At 44.3% G+C, this 22,439-nt stretch overlaps 1 protein-coding gene across 1 annotated transcript in view; it reads right to left on the bottom strand.

Moving 5' to 3' along the window:
* Positions 1-7,934, bottom strand: part of SLC5A1 (solute carrier family 5 member 1) — a 61,632-nt gene extending 53,698 nt beyond the window's left edge. Inside the window, exons 1-2 of the mRNA XM_014834194.3 lie at positions 7,571-7,934; positions 1,437-1,508 (exon numbers count right to left, since the gene is read on the bottom strand). Of these exons, the coding sequence (XP_014689680.1) occupies positions 1,437-1,508; positions 7,571-7,705 (207 nt within the window). The 5' untranslated portion in view covers positions 7,706-7,934. The remainder of the gene's footprint in view (positions 1-1,436; positions 1,509-7,570) is intronic.
* Between the last annotated feature and the right edge of the window lie 14,505 nt (positions 7,935-22,439).

The following is a 22,439-nucleotide window of genomic DNA, read 5'->3' as shown; positions in this document are numbered from 1 at the left end:
GCAGTACTGCCCAAGAGAACTTTCTATGATGATGGAAATGTTCTAGATCTGCACTGTTCAATATGTTAGCCACTATCCACATGTAGCTATTAAGCACTTGAAATATGACTAGCACGTCTGAGGAAAGAAATTTTTAATTTATCTAACTTTAATTTCAACTTAAATAGCCAGTGTGATTAGTGGCTATCATATTGCATAGTGCAGTTCTAGAGGGACCACCCCAGCCTTACCTTGAACTTTGTGATCAGAGCTGTCTATTCAATACCAGCTTTTAGGACAGCACCAAAATCAAAAGCATGAGAAGATAAAATGTATCAGGAGAGATCACCATGAGGGACCCACTATGGAAATCAGCATCTACCCAGTATTCTTGGCCACCTTAAAGATAAAGCAGAAATGACTTCAGGGATAACCCAAGCAACTATGAAGATTCCGGTTACTAAAATCCGTCCCAAAATAGCTGATCAAAGGCCAACTGCAGGAGGTGGCGTGATTTCCTCATAACTTCTCCCTGTGATATGTATATGACAGCGACAGTCTTTACTTTCTTGCTTCCTCCAATCAACTCATAGCTGTCACTGTTTTCTCATTGTATGTATGCTTCATTACCCACCTCTTTCACCAGCCTGTCTTGCTTGGATCTTAAGCCCAAGGAATTGCACTATTTGGTCAGTTTGGTCAACCAGTTGTTTCCGTGAGAACTCTGGATAGAAATGGTCATTGAACCGAACTGATAAACCAGCCAGAACCCTGTGCTGACAGGATGAAAGAGACCTCCCAGCTTCTCATCCCCTCATGCACATGTCCTTTGATTGGGATAGTGCTGCCCATGTACAAGGGTCAGGGGAAACACCTCTCAAATATACAAAATACAAAGTCTACCGAGACATGAGGAGAACTGTAATTGGGAACAGTAGAAGCCTCTTCCTCCATCCAGTCTACAGGCATCTATTGAGGGCCTCCTGAGTGTCAGGCACTGCATTAGGCTCCTGAGGTAGGACAGATAGTCTTCCGTGGGACTTAAAGTAGCAAAAAGGTAGCAAAAGAGCTACTGTTTATTGAGTTTCCACCCCATAAGTGGTCTCCACTTCTCATAACACTCTGGAAGGTAAATATTACCATCTCCACTTTGCAAAAGCTCAAGTTCGCCCAGACCACGTCGGTCCAGGTGGGTTTTTTTTTTGCCTCTCCATACTGCCCGCCTTGTGTAGTCTTTTCCTCTATTTATCCCTTAAAGGATTCCAAGCATTATTTATTTAAAGGCTATTTCCTTATCACAAGAGATTAAAGGGGCCCAGGAGACCTAGTGAGCAGGAGACCCACTATCAGGGATCTAAGGCAAGAGGGAAGAATCACCACCACCCAAAACCGAGAAGAAAATGGCCTCCTGTGGGGAATATCACAGTTAAGCAAATAGTATTTCAGAGAAAACTTACCGGCCACCACACCATATTTCGTCCTGCGAGGAAGAAGCCTCCAACAGTCCCACGGTTGGTGGAAAACATAGCCTGAGGAGGAAGAGGCAAAAATTTAATAGAAAACGGGAACAGAGTGACCTTGCCTGCCAACAGAATGTACCCACACACACCGTACCCACACTTTCTTCTATCTACTTCACTTTCCGAAACACTTCCCATTCCTTACTCCCCTGGAGCTCCAGTATACTCAGATGCCCTAGTGTTAGCTCTGCAATGAGCTTAAGGCATGGCTTTGAGCAAGTCACTCCTCCTACATCTGTTCATCTGATAAATAAAGGGAAAAGGAACTTTTTATGCCTTTTTTACAAGCATACTGAAGGTACCTAGGGAAATATCATGCTTTTTAAAAGCCTCATACAGTACATGAATTATATCTAAAACAAAAAGAAGAAAAATACTATAGTGCACAGCCTTGGTACTAAATATTACATAAAAGACTGAACATGAAACTCAACTCAAAACTTTCTTGGGATATAGGTAGGAGCTTGAGGTAAAAATTACTTTTCAATATATTATGAATACTGAGGAATGATTATGATGATGAAGACAGAAGAAGGAGAGGATTCTTTCTGACTAGGGTGTCAGGAAAGGCTTCACAGAGGGGGCAGTATTTTAGCAAGTCTTAAAGAAAGAGTGGGATTTATTAGTTGGAGAAAAGAAGACAGGATACTTCAGACTGCATGAACAGCAGGAGCGATGACCCAGAAGTGGAACTTCACCGGTCTGGGGAGGGAAGGAACCGTGAACAGTATTACCTGGTGACCTGGCTGAGAGGTATAAATGGGGAGAGTAGTTAGAAGTGGGGGCTGACTACAGACCTTCAAATGCCAGGCTAAAAAGTATAGGCTTTATTCTATAGGCAGTAGGGAACCACCGAAGGCTTATGAGAAGAAGGACATATATTTTCAATAAATGACCACCAGCCCTTGGAATGTTGCCTCTGAACCTTGAGCTTATTCCTGGTCCAGCTCAGGCCCAGGTCCAGTCCTCTACCAAAAAACACGGACAGTATCTCTGCCCCCCCCCGCCTCCTTCCCCCTTCCTCTCTCTAACGATGGCCTTCCCTTAGCTGACGCTTACTAATCTCCCTGAAAATGCTAATGGCTGATAAAGGCTTAGCCCTGTCAGAGGTGTCTGTGTTTTCATAGGTGACCCCTGAGGGTGAAGAGCATCACTGGTCCAAAGGACTTAACCTCTGATGGTGACATTTCAGGCATTTAGAAACTCACCATTCATTCAGCAAACATGTCTGCTACAGAGAGCACACTGCTGGGTGCTCAGACAGCACAGATGTACTGGACTTAGTCCTTTAGGAAGCAGGGCCATTCACGCATCCAAACAATCAACAGAGATTTGCTGAGCACCCCTGTGTGCTAGGGAGTGCCAAGGAGAGTGTGGCTAGGATCTTTCTGGACTCTTGGCAGGGTCCTCCCTCCCATAGGACATACTCTGAGGATCTCTGTAGTGGTTTTTCTGGGAATAACAAGAGGACCAACAGACCCAAGGAGCAGACAAGGTAGCCAGGGCTGAAACAGAAATAAGTCCCAAGGACTCAGGCTCCAGCAGCTAGCCAGGGAGAGGCCATTCTGAAGGTCATTCTGAAGTTGAAGCAGGATGACACCCCCAGGAGGGTTGGAGGGACAGGAAAAGTGGGTTTGGAGCCCAGATACAACATTTCCAAATTGGTTTCAGAAATGAAGAGCTTGGAGGAAGAAGTGAGGACAGAGACTAGAGAGGGGAGCTGGATAATTCAGGAATGATGTCCGTGATGGACAAAAGGTGAGGAGAGGTGTGTCTACACTGGGCCTTTTCCTCTTCCGCATATTGATCCCCTCATCTCTGCAAGCCCAGACACTGCATACCCATCCTTCAAGGCCACTCAAATGCCACCTTCCTCCTGAAACCTCACCTGACACTCCGCGACGGAAGCTCCCTCCTCACCGATGGCCTCCTTCTGCGCCCCCCAACAAAATTATCCATCTCTCCTTTGAACAACCAGTGAACTTGGTCTATACCTCATTCACAGCCCTTACAAATTTTTTACTTTGCATTACCATATTACAAATTTTTTCCAGCTTTGTTAAGGTATATTTGACAAATAAAAATTATATACGTTTAAGGTATACATGTGATGTTTTCAAATACATATTCATTCTTTTATTGAAGTCACATTGGTTTATAGCATTGTGTAAATTTCAGGTGCACATCATTATATTTTGGCTTCTGTTCTGTTAGACTGCATCGTGTTCTCTGCCGGGGGCTGGGGGTTGCCGGAAATAGATGTTGGTTAAAAGGTACAAAGTTTCCATTATGAGAGGAATAAAATCTAAAGATCTAATGTATGGCATGGTGACTGTAGTTCATAATACTGTATTGTTAAATTTGCTAAGAGAATAGATGTTAAGTGTTCTCATCACAAAAAGAAAAACTGTAACCATGTGAGGTGATGGAAATGCTAATCAGCTTGATTGTGGTAATCGTTTTACAAATTTTTAATCCCTCATAATAATGCTGAGTATAATGCCTTATGCATGGTGCACATTTAATAAAAAGTCAGATGAATGCGTTTCACAGTGCCCTCTGCCTCCACTTCTCGCCCATGTCCCACCCTGAACACTCCTGGAAATGAGCAGTACCCCTCCAGGCAGGCACTCTGCAGTCTGTCAGCAACACTCAATACGTGCTGTCTGAGGCATGCATTGCAGCTCATGTACCCTGCCTCCTCCTTCCCTGCTGTTCACACTCTACAAATAGAAAGACACTATCTCCATGAGCAAGGGATGCTCAGAAAAAAGGAAAGTTCCAGAGCCCACCTTGTGAACCAAGGCATTAAATTTGCCTGTCCACCCTGCAACTAGAAGAGAATGATTTCACAATTGTAAGCCGCAGAGGCAAAAGAAGCACAATTACTGACCCACATATTTTTTTCTCAACGGAATAAAAATATTGAGCAAAAGGAAGGCACTTCAGACCTTGGTTTGAAGCTTAAGAAACTGGGGATGTTGGGCCTGGAGAAGAGAAGACTCAGGTGTGGCATATCGTGTTCTGATATGTAAAGGGGGGACAGACTTGCTCAGTGTGGTCTGCATAAGGCACAACCAGACACAACGGGAGAAGCTCCGGGATGTCAGCTCTGAGCTCAGTACCAGGAAGAATTTCCTCACTACTGGAGCTGTCCAGAGATGGAAATCCACTGGGGAGAGTTTCTGCTGGAAGTATTCAAGTGAAGGCTGTTGACAACTTGTCAAGATGATTTTGTCAAGTGGTGTAAAGATAAGACTCAAGCATAGGGTGAAGAGGGTTGAACTTGATAAACTTTAGGCCCTCACTTTATGAAAACATGTGAGGAATTCGGCACCAGCAGGACACTGTCACAGCAACGCAGGTCAGGGGAAAGACCTTGGAGAGGGTATTCCCAGAAAGGACAGTGTGTTAGGGAGGGAGAAAGGTAAGATAGTGGAAAGAGCATTGTCTTTTGTATCATGAGACCTGGGTTCTAGTCCAGCTCTGGTGCTGATGCATCTGAGTGACTTCCGGACACCATTTCTGATCCTAATCTGTAAAATGGGAAGGTTGGGCTATCCCATCAGCCATTCCTACTCAGGCATCCAATGATGCTCTTAGTGCAAAGATTACAGAAGGCAGGGGTCAGTAAATTTTTCCTGTAAAGAAAAAGGACCAGATAATAAGTACTTTTAGGTTTTGTGGGATACATACAATCTCTGCCTCATGCTTTTCTTGTTTATTTTCTTTTTCACTACCCCTTAAAATTGTAAAAAACGTTCTTAACTCGTGGGCCATACAAAAACAGGCTTGGGCCAGATTTGGCCATGGCCGTAGTTTAACAAGCCCTGGCATACAGGGTTTCAGATTAGCTTAATGAAATCTTCCAGAAAGAATAAAGTCATAGATTAGCCTAAAGGGAGATTAAACCCCTAAGAAGCAAACTGAGAGGCAGTGAATGAAAAATGGAAACAGACTCTGAAGAAGTTATAAACTCAATGCAAATGTGATTGGATGAGGCAGCATTAGAAAAGGGTGAAACAGAACAAAATAATGTTGGAAGAGATGGGGATGGTGACAGGCGGCCATTGGCTGTGGATGTTTTTTCTAAGTTGGGGAAGCCCAGTGAGCCTAGACCGTGTTCTCTGTGCAGCCCAGAGATCATGCAGAGGTCAGGATGCCTGACCCTGAACCAAGCCACTCTTGATGCTCCAATAGAAAAAAGAGGAATGTCAACTGGAAGAAATCCAGCCCCTTGAATGATCAGGGTGCAGAGGCACTGACTAATGGGGGAAGATTAAATCTAGACAAATACTAGCAGGCTCATTAAGTAGCATTTAACAGGACAAGTGATACTGATTCACAGATATTTGAAAAGTGTAAACACCATAATCGGCAAGGCTAGAATGAGATTGGATAAGGGTACAGAGATTATCAGCGATTGTCTGGGAAACAGGCAGTACAGCGCAGCTTGCAAATGATGGATTCACATCTCAGCTCCAGCACTTATAAGCTGGAGTGGGGCCGGGGGAGGAAGGCGGGCAAGGTGGCAAAGCTCCTGGTATTGTGGAAGAGTCCAGAGACCCGAGTCCCAGGAACGATCCATGAGTTGTAAGCTTAGGCAAACCACAACCGTACGAGGCTTCAGTTTCCTCTTCTGTAAAATGGGGACTAGCACTCCTGCCTTCTTTGTCTTGTGGCTTTTTGCGACGATGTCCTACCCAGCTGACCACTTTTGCCCATTTTACTTAAAAGGACAAAAATAACTCAGGGCCTGGCTCATACCCTGGAGGGCAAATGATAATAGTATAAAAAAAGATTCCTAAAGTCCATAAAGAGCTTTCAAATTCATCTCTGCCCATCCTCACAACCTTGGGGAGTCATAAATATAGGTAAGATTGTACCTATTTCACACCTGAGTAAACTGAGGCTGAGGAGAATTACCCAAGGTCGCATGGCCGGAACCATGTCAAAGCCTGTACTAAACTCGAGAATCCCGGCTCCTGGTTGGACAATTTCCACTACATGTGGGAAGCTGAGAGTATTGAGAAAGAAGCAGCCACACCAATCTCTTGTGACACTTGAGGAAACTTTCAATCACATCTGGTTTCTACAATTCCTTAAAAAAACAAAAATGGACACTTCCTTTTACCCTTGAAAAAACTCTGTGGCCATGGAAGGGTTAATGTCCACTCTCCTCTCCACTAAGTCAAAAGAGTTCGATACAACCATCTGTTGGCACCGCAGCCTCCTGGCTGGTCACCCCAACAACAGCCTTTGAGAGTGGCTGGAATATTTGCACATTTAAAACATCTCTTCCAGTTGCTGGGTGTGCCAGAGTCTGTCATAAGTGAAATTTCCAAGTTCCAGGCTGCTAAGAACAAGTTCCTCTGGTTTGGTGTGTCCCCAGAGTCCCAAAGGGGAGCCATAGGCATTTCCCTCTTCCCAGCACCAGGCCACGCTCCAGTCTTCCTCCTCCTCCTTCATGACCCAGCTTTCCCAACTCTAACTCGCTCCAGCCCCTGTGATCCCAGGACACAAGGCCTTCAGGTCAGCATTTCCCAGGAAGGGGACACCGGGCATTGCCCCCACCTTGGGCTGCCCCACAGCACCTGCAGCTGGCAGAGGCTTCTGCTTCTCCCATTCTACACTGTTTCTTTTCCATCCACAACTGGATGACAAAGAGGCGGGACAGTAGTCACCTCTTCAGGGCTCATCTCTCAAACCGGGGGACCCTCCCTGCAGCTCCAAGCTGGCCCTCTGCTGCCCCTCACACCCTGCCGCAGTCTCTGCACTCTCCCACTCTCCTCTGCTTACAGGTCCGAGGTACCCTCCGTGGGCCTAGCTAGCCGGCTCCCTTCGGCGCCCCTCACACTTCTGCTTGTCGTTGCTTGCCCACCCCACATCTCACACTGTGCCCCCTGAACTCCTCTCAAGCGCTTCCAAGTCATTTCCACTCTTATCCACAGACCCTTAAGCCCGCTCTCCCCTCCTCGCAGCTCACTGAGGCTCCCGCTCCTCCGTGCGCCCCCCTCGTCCCTCCCGGTAGCTCTCGCCCCCTCAGCCCGCGTCCCAGGACCCCCACATACCCACAGCCCGACAGCCATCACCACCACGAAGTAGATGACGATGACAGAGATGTCGGCCGCATTACGGATGCGCTCATAGGACGCGAGGGGCGCGGCGGTGGTGGCGGTGCCGGGGCTCCAGGTGCTGCTGTCCATGGCGGCGGCGGCGATGCGTCCCTCCCGCCCAGGCCACTTGTTCCTTATACGGCCTCCTGGTTAATGATCAGCCCCGGGGGAGGGGACCCGCGAAGTCCGGACAGCTGGGCTGCGATGCGGGGCCCCTGCGCTGCGCCGTCGGGGGGCAGCTCCGGACGCAGAGCGCTGAACAAGGAGCACGCCGACCTGTTGGCGCGGCGGCCGCGGGCCAGCAGGTAAGGACTGTCCCGTGAGCGGGGAGGGGCCGGCCAGGGGGTGGTGCCCGCCTGGCACAAAGGCCCGCTGTGCTCCCGCAACGGGCACCCTGCCAGGCAGCCACGACAGCCAGGCCACACCCTGGACGGACGGAGCAGGGGCGGCTCCATTGAGGAACCAGGCTGCCTGGGGCCAGCGGCCTAGAGGCTTCAGGTCACTTGCCCTTGGACCAATCCCACTCCCAATCCACTCCCTCTGTGGACTTGGCTTCTCCGTGTGCAGAATGGGCTCAGGGCTGTTCTCAGGAATCAGCCAAGTTCTTGGTCTCCACGGAGAACACTCTGGGGAAGGCCTGAAGTTGTTGGATGTTGCCGGCAAAATTCAGCACCTTCCTCGAAAGGGCTCCAAATCACAGCTAGGTGGTAGGCAAGAATCCTTCCAAGGAGCTCGTCAGACCCCGACCCCTCCTAGGGACTCGGTGGCCCATCTGGAAACGCGTCTAAGCTGAAAGTTGGGGTTCAGAACAGAGAAGGCTGAGAGAGGAGGCCTGACTCACCCAAGGTCCCACAGTGAGCCAGTGCCAGAGGTGGCCCTGCAGCCTGGGCCAGCACAGGCCCAGCTCAGGGAGGGTTAGGGGATGCGCTAGGGGGCTGGGGCCAGAGGCCACAGAACCGCTTTTGGAGAGGGGAGCCTTGTTTGAGTGATGAGGTGCAGGGAGGGGGAAGGACCACACAAACGCTGCTGGGAGGCTGTTCTGCCTCACGCCCTCCCTGCCCACCACCAGACAACCCTCCACAGCCCAAATGCCCCCAGCCTATTCCCTTTACACCCTGCTGCCTCTGAGGTCCAATCCCCTCCTGCCTCTTCAGTGCTGAGGTCTTGTCCATTTCCCCCCACCCATCCCAGGACTATAAACTGTAGTAAGGGTATGTCCAGGGCCGGTAATAATCCCTGCCCAGAGAGAGCGGGAATTCCTCTTCTGGGGAACCTGGAAGCAGGGGCTCTTTGCTGTGGATGCCTCCCAAGCCTTAGAGTTCAGCCGTTAGCCACAGCTTGGAGCAACTCGCCTTTCATCCATGACCATTCATTCCCACATCCAGCAAAGCATTTTCACCTGGCTCTGGGCCAAGCAGAGTCCCTGCCTTCAGGGAACTTCTGGTATGGTCTAGAAGTGAGCCCACCCACAGGAAAAAAGTTCAGCCCTGATCGCCCAGCTGCAGGCAGCCAGCCCGTGCCAAGTTCCAAAAGTGAAGTCTGTGGAAACAAGCAAACCCAAAAAGTGAGCAGGAGGGAGGACTGGAAGTGCTAAAGGACTTCAAAGAGGGACAGAGCTGTCCTTTGATCTTTCTAGGACAGCAGAACCTGGGTGGCCAGAGAAGGGAAGGGATGGCAGGCAGGGAGAGACCAAAAAAGTCCATTCATTCATTCATTCATTCATTCTTGCAACAAAAGAGCAGTTTCTCTTTTTTTTCCCAAGAGCATAGCAATTCATTGTTTTAATGCACTTTTATATACAGGGAGTTGTTTGTCATCTTTGCTCTGGTGAGTGTTGAGTCTGAAGTTTTCTTTTTGCTGTGAACACAGTGCTACCAAATTTGTCTTTTCCTGCAAAAGCTCTGCCTTAATGGGGTCCAATTTAGGGAGGCATGCTTTGCCCCGGTCCACGTTCTTTCCTCATAGAACATGCTGGTATCTCTATTCTTGAAAACTGAGGTGGAAAATAAAGGAACTCAGAATCTCTGGCAGCTCCCTGTTGTCCTTGTTACAGAAGTTGAAAGCATCAATTTTCATTTCATGCTTTGAATTGCTCGTAATATGGGTTTTTAGCAAGTCTTTGGTAGCAGATGAGCCAGAGCTCTGGAGCTGTTCACAAAAGGAGCCTCTAAGGAAAGCAAGAAATAGACTCTCGAGCTCCTGGGAGAGAAGCAAATGTGTGCTGGAGAATTGAGACCCAGATATATCGCTCTCCCAACACTGCCAAGTTGAGCTTCTCTCCGGCTTGCCAGACACCTTGTAAAATTAGTCTGACTGAGTGCTTCTGTAAGACGTCATGCAAAAAGTGAGATGGAGGGCGTGGGTAACATTCCAGTGACAGTAAAAGAGCAGCACGGTAAGGAGAGACTTTTGGGCCCAGGATACCTTATTGGGGAGTGACAAAATATGTCAAAAGGACTTTAACCACAACTTTGATAGCAAAGCACCTACCCAGCAGATTAGGATAGAAACTCCCCGGGGAATTGACCATGTTATTCTTACGGTGTGTCTTCCTCAATGGGAAACCAGCAAGCCTTTGGAAAATTACAGCTTCTTGGCACTTTCTCCTCTGTAAAGACCAACATTAGCTACAGCAGATTTTGTACCTTATTACAGGCTGAGGAGAAACCTTCATTCCCCCATTCCAGAAGCTCCCCTGCACTGTTTGCATTTTCCAGCATGCAGAGTGAAGGTGTTGGAGCAAGCTGTTCCCTTTGCCAACCGGAGAGAAGGTGTTAAAACAAAAAAAAGTCTGTTACTTGCCAGTTTGAAAATATGTATGTTCCAACATTTTGTCATTAAGAAAATGACTTGAGAAAATGTCATTAAGAAAACTACTTCTTAATAGTTGGAGATGGCTTTAATCTAGATGAGTTTTCAAAACAGCAGCTTCTATGTGCCAGGCCATGTGCACCAACCCTGGGGATACAGCTGTGAACAAGACTCACAGGGTTCTTGCCCTCCCAGGGCTCCCAAGCCAGTGGAGGAGAGAGACCATCAACAAAGATGAGACAGATACCTATAAAATTGTGATATGCACTTTGAAAGAGAAGCACGGATACTCCAAACGGCTAGCAAGGATTTTGACCTGGGGATGAGATAAGGTTGAGGGAAGGCCCGGGGAAGGTCTAGTTTGAGCAGGGCCCTGAAAGAGAAGGAGTGAGCCAGTGGGAGTGGGACATACCAGGAGAGGACACCCATGGAGGAGGGAGGGTGTCTACAGTGTATAGAGAGCGACCAGCTGGGGCTAAAAATAAACAAAAAGCATGTCATCAGCAAGTAATTCTCCACTGTGGACATCCCCAGGCTGCCTGAGACCCTTTTGCAATTTCTTTTCATCATTGGTCTCTTCTAAAAGTAAAATTTTAACCCACAAAAAGAGTATGGAGGTTCCTCAGAAAATTAAAAATAGAACTACCATATGATCCAGCAATCCACTTCTGGGTATGTATCCAAAGGAAATGAAATCAGTGTCTCAAAGACATATCAGCACTCTCATGTTCATTGAAACATCATTCACAATAGTGAAGATAGAGAAACAACTTAAGTGTCCATCGACAGATAAATGGATTGAAAAAATGTGATATATTTGTGATAAATGTGATATATATATATATATACATACACACACAATGGAATATTATTTAGCCATAAAAAGAAGGAAATCCTGCCATTTGCGACACCATGGATGAACCTGGTGGACATTATGCTAAGTGAAATAAGCCAGGTATGGAACAACAAATGCTGTATGATCTTACTCATATGTGGAATCTAAAAAAATGGAACTCATAAACCAGAGAGTAGAACGGTGGTTGCCAGGGGCTGGGGGGTGGGGGAAAGGGGGAGCTGCTGGTCAAGGGGTACAAACTTTCAGTTTTCAGATGAATAAGTTCTGGGAATCTAATGACAGCATGGTGATCATAGTTAACAATACTGTATGGTATACTTGAACATTGCTAAGTAAATGTTGTGTTCTCACCACAAAAAAAAAGACACCTGAAACGATAACTATGTGAGGTGATGGACATGTTAGTTAATTTGTGGTAATCATTTCACACAGTATTGGATATATTAAATCATCACGTTGTACATCTTTTTAAAAATCATGCTGTGCAACATAATTTTTTAAAAAAACTGATTTTCCTTGAACAGATGCTTCCAGGGGAACATGGTGTGATGTACTGCCTGCCCCCCACAGCTGGTCAGAGCTGCCAGGTCACTGCTCATTGGTAAGGATCCTGTTGGCCTCTCTCTGGCCCTCACTGGTACCAACCAAAACCAGGGTCTGATCACTAAAAGGGACCTTATCGCCAGAACCCCAGAGAAAGAAGAAAGCTGGCCAAACAGCCAGGCCGTGAGAGAACATGAGGCTGATGAGGAAAGACAGGTCTGAGAGCAAGGAGACCCCACCTGAGTCCACACAGGTTCACAATCCGTGATCAGTTTACTGTCCTAAGTTTGACAGGCCAGGCACCCACAGATGCATAGCTAAACCTGACTGTTAGGAGAAGAATAAATATTCCAATGACTCTGAGGTCGCTAAGCTAATATCTACAGATGGCAGGGGAGGGACCCAGGATTTGGACGGTAGTGACTCATCACCAAGTGGGTATTGTCCTGACTCCTCTTTTCTGCCTGCCTCCACACTACTCACCTGTCCAGATTCCACAGGAGTCCCACCTGCTCCTGCCACCCTGGGAACTCCTCCCCAGCAGGCCCCAAATATGCAGTGTCCACCTCTCACTGGCCAAACTGTGCTTCCTGGCAAGGGACCCTGTGGTGGGATGGCCAGCTCCTGAACTCTTGTCACACGGCAAAATCCACAGCCTAGCTGCAGGGGTGGTGAGTTTGGGGAGGTGCCTGGGGAAGGGACCCACATGACTAGCTTGAATCTCAGTTCAGTCATCAACCAGAGGCGGACCATGGACGCCTCACTTGACATCCATGATCTTCCCTTTTGAACATCTGTAAAATGATATAAACAAGTACTGTCTCACCGTATGAGATGATGACATGAAGGGAACTCGTGACAATGAGAAGGCGAAGGTGAGGGACTGAGAGTGCTGCTGGGGTTTCCTCTCCTTTTCCCTTTCCTTTTCCCTGTTGCAAGCTCAGGGGTAGAAAGCCCAGGGAAGCAGGCTGTTGATCAGTGTATTAGCTTCTTCGTGTGGCTGCCATGTCGACACCCAGGATCCGAACCAGTAAAACCCTGGGCTGTGGAAGCGGAGCGCGTGAACTTAATCACTCCCCAACCTGTTGGCTGGTCCCGAGGTTTTCATGAGTTTCATTCATTTGTTCAAGTCATTCGAGGAAAATGACAAGGTGAATTTATTTCACCATCCAAAGCATACTCTCTCCCGTCTAATGACTGGTCCTTATAACTCTACATTGAGAAACTTCACTCATTCACTCATTCATTCATTCATTCAGAGTATCCACTCCATTCCAGGCACTGGGGTGTGTCTTGAATAAGACACAATCTCTGCAATGAACATGGGAATGCAGATATTACTTCAAGATACTTACTTCATTTCCTTAGGATATATACCCAGAAGTAGAATTGCTGGATCATATAGTAGTTCTATTTTTAATTTTTTGAGGACCCTCCATACTGCTTTCCATAGTGGTTGCACCAATTTACATTCCCACAAATAGTGCACAAGGGTTCCCTTTTCACTACATCCTCACCAACACTTGTTATCTCTTGTCTTTTTTGATGATAGCCATTCTAACAAGTATAACATGATATTTCACTGTGGTTTTGATTTGCATTTCCCTGACCGTCAGTGATGTTGAGCATCTTTTCATGTGCCTGTTGGTTCCTCATATATTGTATGAGTTCTTTATATTTTTTGGATATTAAAAAATGGGTGTGTTAACTTGATTGTGGTAATCATTTTACAATGTATATATGTATAAATCATCACATTGTACACCCTAAATATATACAATTTTGTCAATTACACCTCAATAAATTGAGGTGGGGAGAAAGAAAATACACACTAGCCAAAAAAGAAGAAGACGCAATCTCTGCCTTGGGGCCCTCCTAGTCCATTAAGGAAAGTATACATCTGATACTCACATGCTGTTCCCTATGCAAGCATGCTTTCACCCCGGCTCTTCACCTAACTCTCATAATCCTTAAACTCTTCTTAAATTTCTTTCAAGAGGCTTACTGACCTACACTCCACACCTAGCCTAAAAGCTGAGAACCCTATTCTCATCCTTCCTATGCTTGTCTCAATTTTCAATTCACATTTAGTTGTATAACTATGCATTTAATGTCTATAATCTCCACTAGACTATAAGCTTCATGAGGGTAGTGCCAGTGTCTCTTAGTCATCACTGTGCTTAGGGCTGGGGCTGGCATATAGTAGATGCTCAATAAATACTAGGTGGGTGAGTAAATGAATTAAATAATGAAGACAACAATTATAATGTGATAGATGCTCTGATGGTGAGGCAGAACATGTCTAACTTTGTCTCGCTAAGGGATATAGAGAGAGGGGCAAAAGGAATAATCACTAAGAGGGGATATTTGCACTGAGTCTTTAGGGATAAGTAGGAGTTCCTGAGGCAACACAATTGGGGAAAGGTTTTGAGATGTGAGGGCACACAGGATGCATACTCAGGGAAGGGTAAGTGCTTGTGGTCTGCATGGCTGGGCAGAACAGCAGGAGATAAGGTCAGAGTTGTGGGCAGAAATTGGACCACAGGGGACCTCATGCAGCATACTAAGAATCCTGGAATCCATCCCATAGAAGACCGGGGAGCCAGAAAAGTAGGGGTTCCTGACTTTAAACTCATGGAGCCTCTCGAGGTGGGTTTTGAACATCCATGGACTCCCTAAAATTGCATACACAATCATGATCAGATTATTGTTTTCTTGCAGAGAGGGCCCATGGCTTTCATCAGATTCTCAGAAAGATCAGCAACTCAAAAACAGGTTCCCTTCCCTGACCCACCTAACTACCAACCCCCCCCCCCCAGTCTGTGACTTTCATAGTACTCAGAACAAAATGTAAATATCCTGTTGACGTCTTTGCTTCTTTATTTAGTGCCTGTCTTCCTCACTAGAAGGCAAGCCCCACCTCTTTCTTCTTTGAGGGTCTATCTCCAGTGCCTGCCACACATGGCCTGGAACATATAGCACTCAATAAATATTTGTTGCCTAAGTAAATCTTAATGTAGGTATTTTTTTTAACTGTGTTAAAGTACACATAACATAAAATTTACCATCTTAACCATTTTAAAGTGTACAGTCAGTGGCATTAAATATATTCACATTGTTGTGCTACTTTCTTCTTGCAAAACTGAAACTCTGTAGCCATTAAACAATAACTTCCCATCCTCCCACCCTTACCCAGCCCATGGCAGCCACCATTCTACTTTCTGTCTCTATGACTTTACTCTAGGGACCTCATATAAGTAGAATCATATAGCATTTGTTCTTTTGTGACTGGCTTAGTTAACTTAGCATAATGTCCTCAAGGTTCATCCATGTTGTATCATGTGTCAGAATTTTCTTCCTTTTTTAAGGCCGAATAATTTCATTCTATGTATATGCCACATTTTGTTCATCCATTTATTCATAGATGGATTCTTGGGTTGCTTCCACCGTTTAGCCATTGCAAATAATGCTACTATGAACATGGATGTGTAAGTATTTTTTTAGTCCTTTTTGAAATAAAGAGTAGTCACAGGATGGTTAGGTGGATTAATGGATGGCTGGATATATAAATGATGGATAGACAAATGAAAGAGCTCTGGACTGAGAGTTAGGAGATCTGCTTCCTGTCCTGGCTGTGACACTTTCCATCTGCATGACACACCAGACATCAGAGATACTGTGAAGTAACAGTGACCCCATTATAACAATGGCAGTGGTATTGAGTTAAAGGAAATTTCAAAATATTCATAAAGATGAGTAACTCTGTGCTATTTCATGATCACACTTGGCATGCATCACGAAAGGATTATGTACTAGACCTTAATGTGTTGCTGACTAAGAAGAATAGGGTTTCCCAGAGTGTAACCCTGGGAAAGAAGGGAGTGATTCAAGTTCGGTAAAAACCACATTCAGTATCAAATATGGAACAATCATAACATCAGTCAAAACAGCAAAAACAGAGTCACTAAAAATTCAAGACCTTGAGCCACAGAGGATGCTGGCAGTGAATGGGTCCAAATGCCAAAGAAGTATGAATGAAGAGTGCAGAGAGAGGAGACTTTGAGGATATTGAGCTTTGCTCTGAACTAGCCCACAAGATTTGCTCACCCATAATCTCACCATCCATAGCAACTGTAAGAACTAGTTTCAACAGAAACATGAACAAAAAATATAAACAGTTTATATCAAAGAAAATAGAAGTGGTACATAAATACATTAAAAGATATTAAATCTCTCCCTTATAAGATAAATGCAAAGTAAAACTTCAGTGAGATACTATTTTTTACCTATCAGACGAGAAAAGATCACAAACAAATTGGTAATACATTGTCTTATAAGAGGAAACATGTACTCTCACACATTACAGGTGGGAGCATAAATTGGTACCACTTCTAACAGAGTAATTTGAGGATATAAATCAAATTCTATCAAGAAAATGAGAAGACAAGCCAAAGACTAGGAGAAAATATTTGCAAAAGACATATCTGATAAAGGACTGTTAACCAAACCATATAAAGAACTCTTAAAACTCAACAATAAGAAAATGAACAATCTGATCAAAATATGGGCGAAAGATCTGAACAGACACCTCATCAAAGAAGTATGTAGATATCTTCTGATATGTAAGTAAATATGTGCAGATAAGCATATGAAAAGATGCTCAACATCACATGTCATTAGGGAATTGCAAATTAAAGCAACAATGAGATACCACTACACACCTATTAGAATGACCAAAATCCAAAACACTGACAACACTAAATGCCGACAAGGAAGTGGAACAACAGAAACCCTCATTTATGGCTGGTGAGAATGTAAAATGATGCAGCCACTTTGGAAGACAGTTTAGTGGTTTCTTACAAAACTAAGTGTACTTACACCATACAATCTAGCACTTCTGCTCCTTGGTATTTACCCAAAGGAGCTGAAGACATGTTTGCACAAAAACCTGCACACAGATGTTTATAGCAGCTTTATTCTTAATTTCCAAAACTTGGAAGCAACTGAGATGTCCTTCAGTAAATGAACGGATAAACGGTGGTAATCCAGACAATGGAATATCATTCAGTGATAAAAAGGAATAAGCTATCAAGTCATGAAAAGACATGGAGGAATGTTAAATGAATAGTAACAAGTGAAAGAAGCCAATCTGAAAAGGCTATATACTGTATAATTTCAACTATATGACATTCTAGAAAAGGCAAAACTATGGAGACAGTAAAAAGACCAGTGGTTTCCAGGGGTTGAGGGTGAAGGGACAGAAAAATAAGTGGAGCACTGAGGACTTTTAGGGCAGTGCAATTATTCTATGTGATACTATAATGGTGGATACACGTCATTATACATTTGTCTTACTTATAGAATGTGCAATGCCACGAGTGAGCCCTAAGGTGAACTATGGACTTTGGATAATGATGTGTCAATGCAGGTTCCTTGTAACAAATGTATCATGTGTCGCTCTGGTGCAGCATGTTGATGGTGAGGGAGACTGTGCATGTGTGTGTGTTGCGGGGGAGACCCAGATATGGGAATTCTCTGTACTTTCTGCTCAGTTTTGCTGTGAACTTAAAACTGCTCTAAAAAAATAAAGCCTAATTTAGAATTATACATGCACATACCCTTTGACCCAACAATTTTACTCCTAAGAATTTATGCTTATGTAAGGGCAAAATGACGTACATTCCAAGTTATTTATTACAGCATTATCTGTAATGGGAAAAGATTAGAATCAACTTAAATATCCAGCCATAAAGGACAGGTTAAATATAGTACAGTTTATCCACTTAACGGAATGATACTATAAAGCCATTAAAAGCAAGCAAGCAAGAAAGAAAGCACTTGTGTATCAATATGGATTGACCTCAAAGATATTTTGTTAGGTTAAAAAAGCAAAATGTGGAGAACATATACTATGCTAAAATTAGTGTAAAATATCAGGGGGTGGGGTAAGAATATAGCTTACATGTACATTTAAAAGAATCTCTTAGACACACAAGAAACTGGCAAAATTGATAGCCTTCAGGGAGAAAATTTGGATGACTGGGAGGCTTTCTCTATATACACTTATGTCCTTTATGAACTGTGAGAATATATTATCTACTAGATCAACAGATAAGGGGAAGGGAGAGGAGGAGGTAAAGAGGGAGAGAATGAAGATGGACACTACCCTAGGATCACTGAATATCCAAACAGTTAGGGATCTCAGAAATCTTTAAACTTCACTCCATAATATATTTACTGACTTAACAAATATATCTCGAGTGTCTTATATATGCCTGGCTATTTTCCAGGTTCTGTTAGATAGCAAGATGCAAAGATACAGGGGTACATAATCTAATGGGGAAAGATAGTAGGGTTTACCAGTGAGAAACTGAGACCCAGAGAAAAGACAGACCTTTCTGAAAGGTCACCCAGGGAGCTGGTGGGAGAGCTAAGGCTGAAACCAAGGACTGCGGGCTCCTGTTTGGTTTTATTACCCACCCTGGGCTTAAAGTACAGTGAAGGAAATGGACCTGATTACACAGGCAATGTTTATGAGTGTAAAGACAACTGAACCACAAAACTGGCTTCCCAGAAAGAGCTTTCCTGCCCTACACATGCTTTCTAATAGTCTTGCTCACTGCCAGCCAATGGAAAGATCTCCCAATGCTTTCCTATCTGCATCCTCCACTCACACCAACAATTATTTAGGAGATTCTAACTAAATAAATACTATTAATATACACACACACACACATATACACACCTTTCGAAATGATGGCTCATCTGTCCCTGTTGAGACACGAAAGATGCTAACACAAAGCCATAAAGCAGAGACTCAGCTAAGGATGATCTTCTGACTGAGCAAGAGGAAAAAAACCTAATCCACGGTCAAGTGTCCCTGATCCCTTGGATTTTCTATGGATCTTGGCAAACTTCTCAACAGAGTTTTTCGAAGTTTGGGAAATCCTACCAGGAAGCAAGAAGAGAAAAGAGGAGTGTCATTCTCACTACCTTGAATGACAAAGGTGCAACAACGAACAGCCTGGCACTTAGCCTAATGTTTTCATCTGACTTTGATTAAAGTATTATATAACATGTACAAAAACGAAACCATATATACACAAACGCATATAAACATTCCACATAGAAATACATAGAAACAACTCACATAGACATACACACAAATATCAACCCCAAAGCACAAAATGAACGTCTGAGGTGAGGAATTATCAATTCTAAATTGGTTATACTTAAGAGAAAGAACTACTATGACACTCCAAAATGCAAAATCCTAAAACCTCTGTCTTTGGAGTGATTCTGTGATTGGAGGAGGGCCTGCTGGTTGACCTTCCAGCTTTAGTTTGGCTTGACTGGTAGGTAGAACAAGGAATTGATCCTTGCTGAGACTGCAATTGCTGATGGGAGAGAAGAGATGGTTCAGGGTTGTGTTTGAAAAGAGTGAAGAAGCCAAACTGAGACTTTTTTATATGGGTGTGGGCCTTGGGTTCAACCACAGGGCCTCATTTCTAATGGAAGGCCAATGCAAGCCCCATTTGCTCTGCTCTCCAGCCAGCAGTCATCCACATCCCAGTTTCATCTCTTGTTTTGGCTCATCCTGAGTCACTCCCCACTTGTTTCCCACTTCTACTCCTCGAGAGAGCACTTGAGCTGGGAGAGCTTCCTTCAGTATTCTCCAAAGTCATTGCTCCATGGGAAAGAGTTGTGAGCTCTTTGGGGCAAAGTTCTCTTTAAACTACAGCTATCATTAACATTGTGATTATGCCCGCATAGCCCTGATATGGGAGGGCTGCTTGTGTCTTCTTGAGCACAGGGAGCTGCTGGTGAGTCACTTTGAGGGCCAGTTCTTTTAATGCCTGAATCAGTCATGTGTCAGGTTTTTGATTTCCACAACCTCTAAGAATAATAGACTCTTCGATCTGAAAAGGGTTAAGAGCACTCAACCCGTCCCCTCATTCTATGGTGGAAATTGAGACCCAAAAATGAAAGGTGACTTGTCCAAGGTCGTGGCATGGTCTCTGAGCTCCTAATCCAATGCTCTTTCTCCAAGAACATTGTTCAAAACAAACTCTTACAATTTCTTATAAGGTTAAAATTACACCTACCCTATGATCCAGCAATTGCACTTCTACGTGTTTACTCAAGAGACGTGAACACATATGCTGTGGTCTGAATGTGTCCCCCCAAAAGTCGTATGTTGAATCCTAACCCCCAAAGGTGATGGTATTAGGACATCGGGCCTTCAGAAGGTGATTAGGTCATGAGGGAAGAGCCCTCATGGATAAGGTTAGTGTTCTTATAAAACAGGCTCCAGAGAGATCCTCTAGCCCCTTCTACCACGTGAGGACACAGAGAGAAGGTGCCAGCTATAAACCAGGAAGAGGGTCCTCACTGAAACTCGACCATGCTGGCACCTTGATCTTTCCAGCCTCTTAATCTCTTTCCAGCCTCCAGAACTGTGAGAAATAACTTTCTGTTGTTTATAAGCTACCCAGTCTGTGGTATTTTGTTATAGCAGCCCAATCAGACTAAGACAACATATATCCACAAAAAGAGCTGTACATGACTGTTCCTAGCAGCTTTATCTATTATAGCCAGAAACTAGATACAACCGAAATGGCCACTAACAGCATAAAAAAATTGTGGTATATCCATTCAATGAAATACTACTCATCAATAAGAAAGAACATACTACTGATACACAGAACCATATGGATGAATCTCATAGATGGTGAATTGAGAAAAGAGGGTAAACATAAGAGAGGACATACTGTGTTATTCCAACTGTATGTACTTCTAGAAGAGCCAAAGCTAGTCTATGGTGATAGAAAATAGAACATAGTTGTCTAGGACACGAGAGTGGTGATTGACTGCAGAGGGGTATGAGAGAATTTTCTGGGGCGCTGGCAATGTTCTATATCTTGATCAAGATGGTGGTTTACCTGGATGTAAACATTTGTCAAAACTCAAAACTGTACACTTAAAATCTATGTATTTTATTGTACATAATTTGTCCCTTAATAAAGAATAAGAAAGAAAAAGACCAGCCCTTACATTTGCATTGCTGTTTTCTGTTCACAGGGCACTTTCCCACCTCTCATCTCACAACAGCCTCACAATAGCCCTGTGAGGGCAGCAAGGTGAAGCAGGGGACACTGTCTCCATTTTACAGGAGAAAAAACTGAGGCTGAGAGGCAGCAGCCTCAGCCACCTGGGGCAGGTCCTGGGAGTGTTTCTGTGATCATAGGACCTGGAAGGCATGCAGTCCACCCCTCACTTGTCAGACAGACACACTGTGGCTCAGAGAGTCAGGGACTTAATGAGTCCTACAATGAATCAGTGGCAGGATTGGAACTAAGGCACTGGACTCTTGGCCCCTGGCTCAGTGTGTTCCCTCCGCCCACAGGGCCGCTGAGCCTCCCCGCTGCACCTTGCTCCCCTCTCTCCTTTCTCAGCCCAAAGCCTGCTGCTGTTACGTGGGCTGCCTTCAGATCCCCCTGGGGGCCCCAAGCCTGACTTCCCCAGGCTAAGCCAAAAATCCCAGTTCTACACTCTTCTTTCCCCATGTAAATTCTGGGCTCCTCAGATCCTGCTGTCAGCTAGTTGTCAAGCCTCCAAGGTTCTAAAGAATCCATCCACAGGATGGCTGCTTATGAAACAAGTCCCAGCATTATTCCACCCAAGGGCATCTGCCACCGCTGAAAAAGTAAGATCTTAGTAATCAAAAAAATTAAAATATCATTTTCTACCTGCGAGATTGTCAGATGTCTAGATTAATAATATCCACTGTTGGTGAGAGTAAGAGAAAATGGGCACCCTTGTACATTGTTAGTAGGAGTGTATATTTTTGTGGTAATTTAGCAATATCTATCAAATGTTTAAGTGTCTCTTCTCCAGCCAAGCAATTCCAACTTTAAGGCGTCTATCCTGTAGAAATACTCACATAGGTCAACAAAAACATTTACCCATTAGAGTGAAAACCTAGAAACAATCTAAATATTCACTATAGGGGATTGGTTAGAATATGGAATCCTATAGCGCTTTTTTCACATAATAATATATTGAGGAAATTTTTCTTATATATTAATAACTGCCTTATTTTTTCAATGGGTGCTAGTATTCCATAGTGCGTATGTGCAATAATTGATTGGGTCATTCCCCTACTAATGGGTATCCAAGATGTCTCCAAATGTTCTTTGCTTTACAAGAGTGACCACTCTCTAGGAAAGGGGATGAAAATACATGTGAATTAAATTAAATGTGAATTAAAGTGAACTGAACTGAACTGAACCATGAACTGAACCACTGAGATATGGGCCAGATTGGCAAATTTTAAAATAATTCTAATAATCATATGGAAAGATGCTAGCATCACTAATCATTAGGGAAATGTGAATCATAATCATAATCTGGTACCTCTTCACACCCATTAGGATAACTATTATCAAAAAAAAAAGAAGAAAATAACAATTGTTGGGAGGATGTAGAGAGATTAGAATCCTTTTGCACTGCTGCTGGTATTGTAAAATAGTGCTGCCTCTATGGGAAATAGTATTGTGTGTCTCAAAAAATAAAAATGGAATTACCATACGATCCAGAAATTCCACTTCTGGA

The sequence above is a fragment of the Equus asinus genome, chromosome 8 (genome assembly GCF_041296235.1).
Source record: "Equus asinus isolate D_3611 breed Donkey chromosome 8, EquAss-T2T_v2, whole genome shotgun sequence".
NCBI lineage: Eukaryota > Metazoa > Chordata > Mammalia > Perissodactyla > Equidae > Equus > Equus asinus.
The sequence above is the reverse complement of the archived record's forward strand: the minus strand, read 5'-3'. Positions and strand labels throughout refer to the sequence as shown.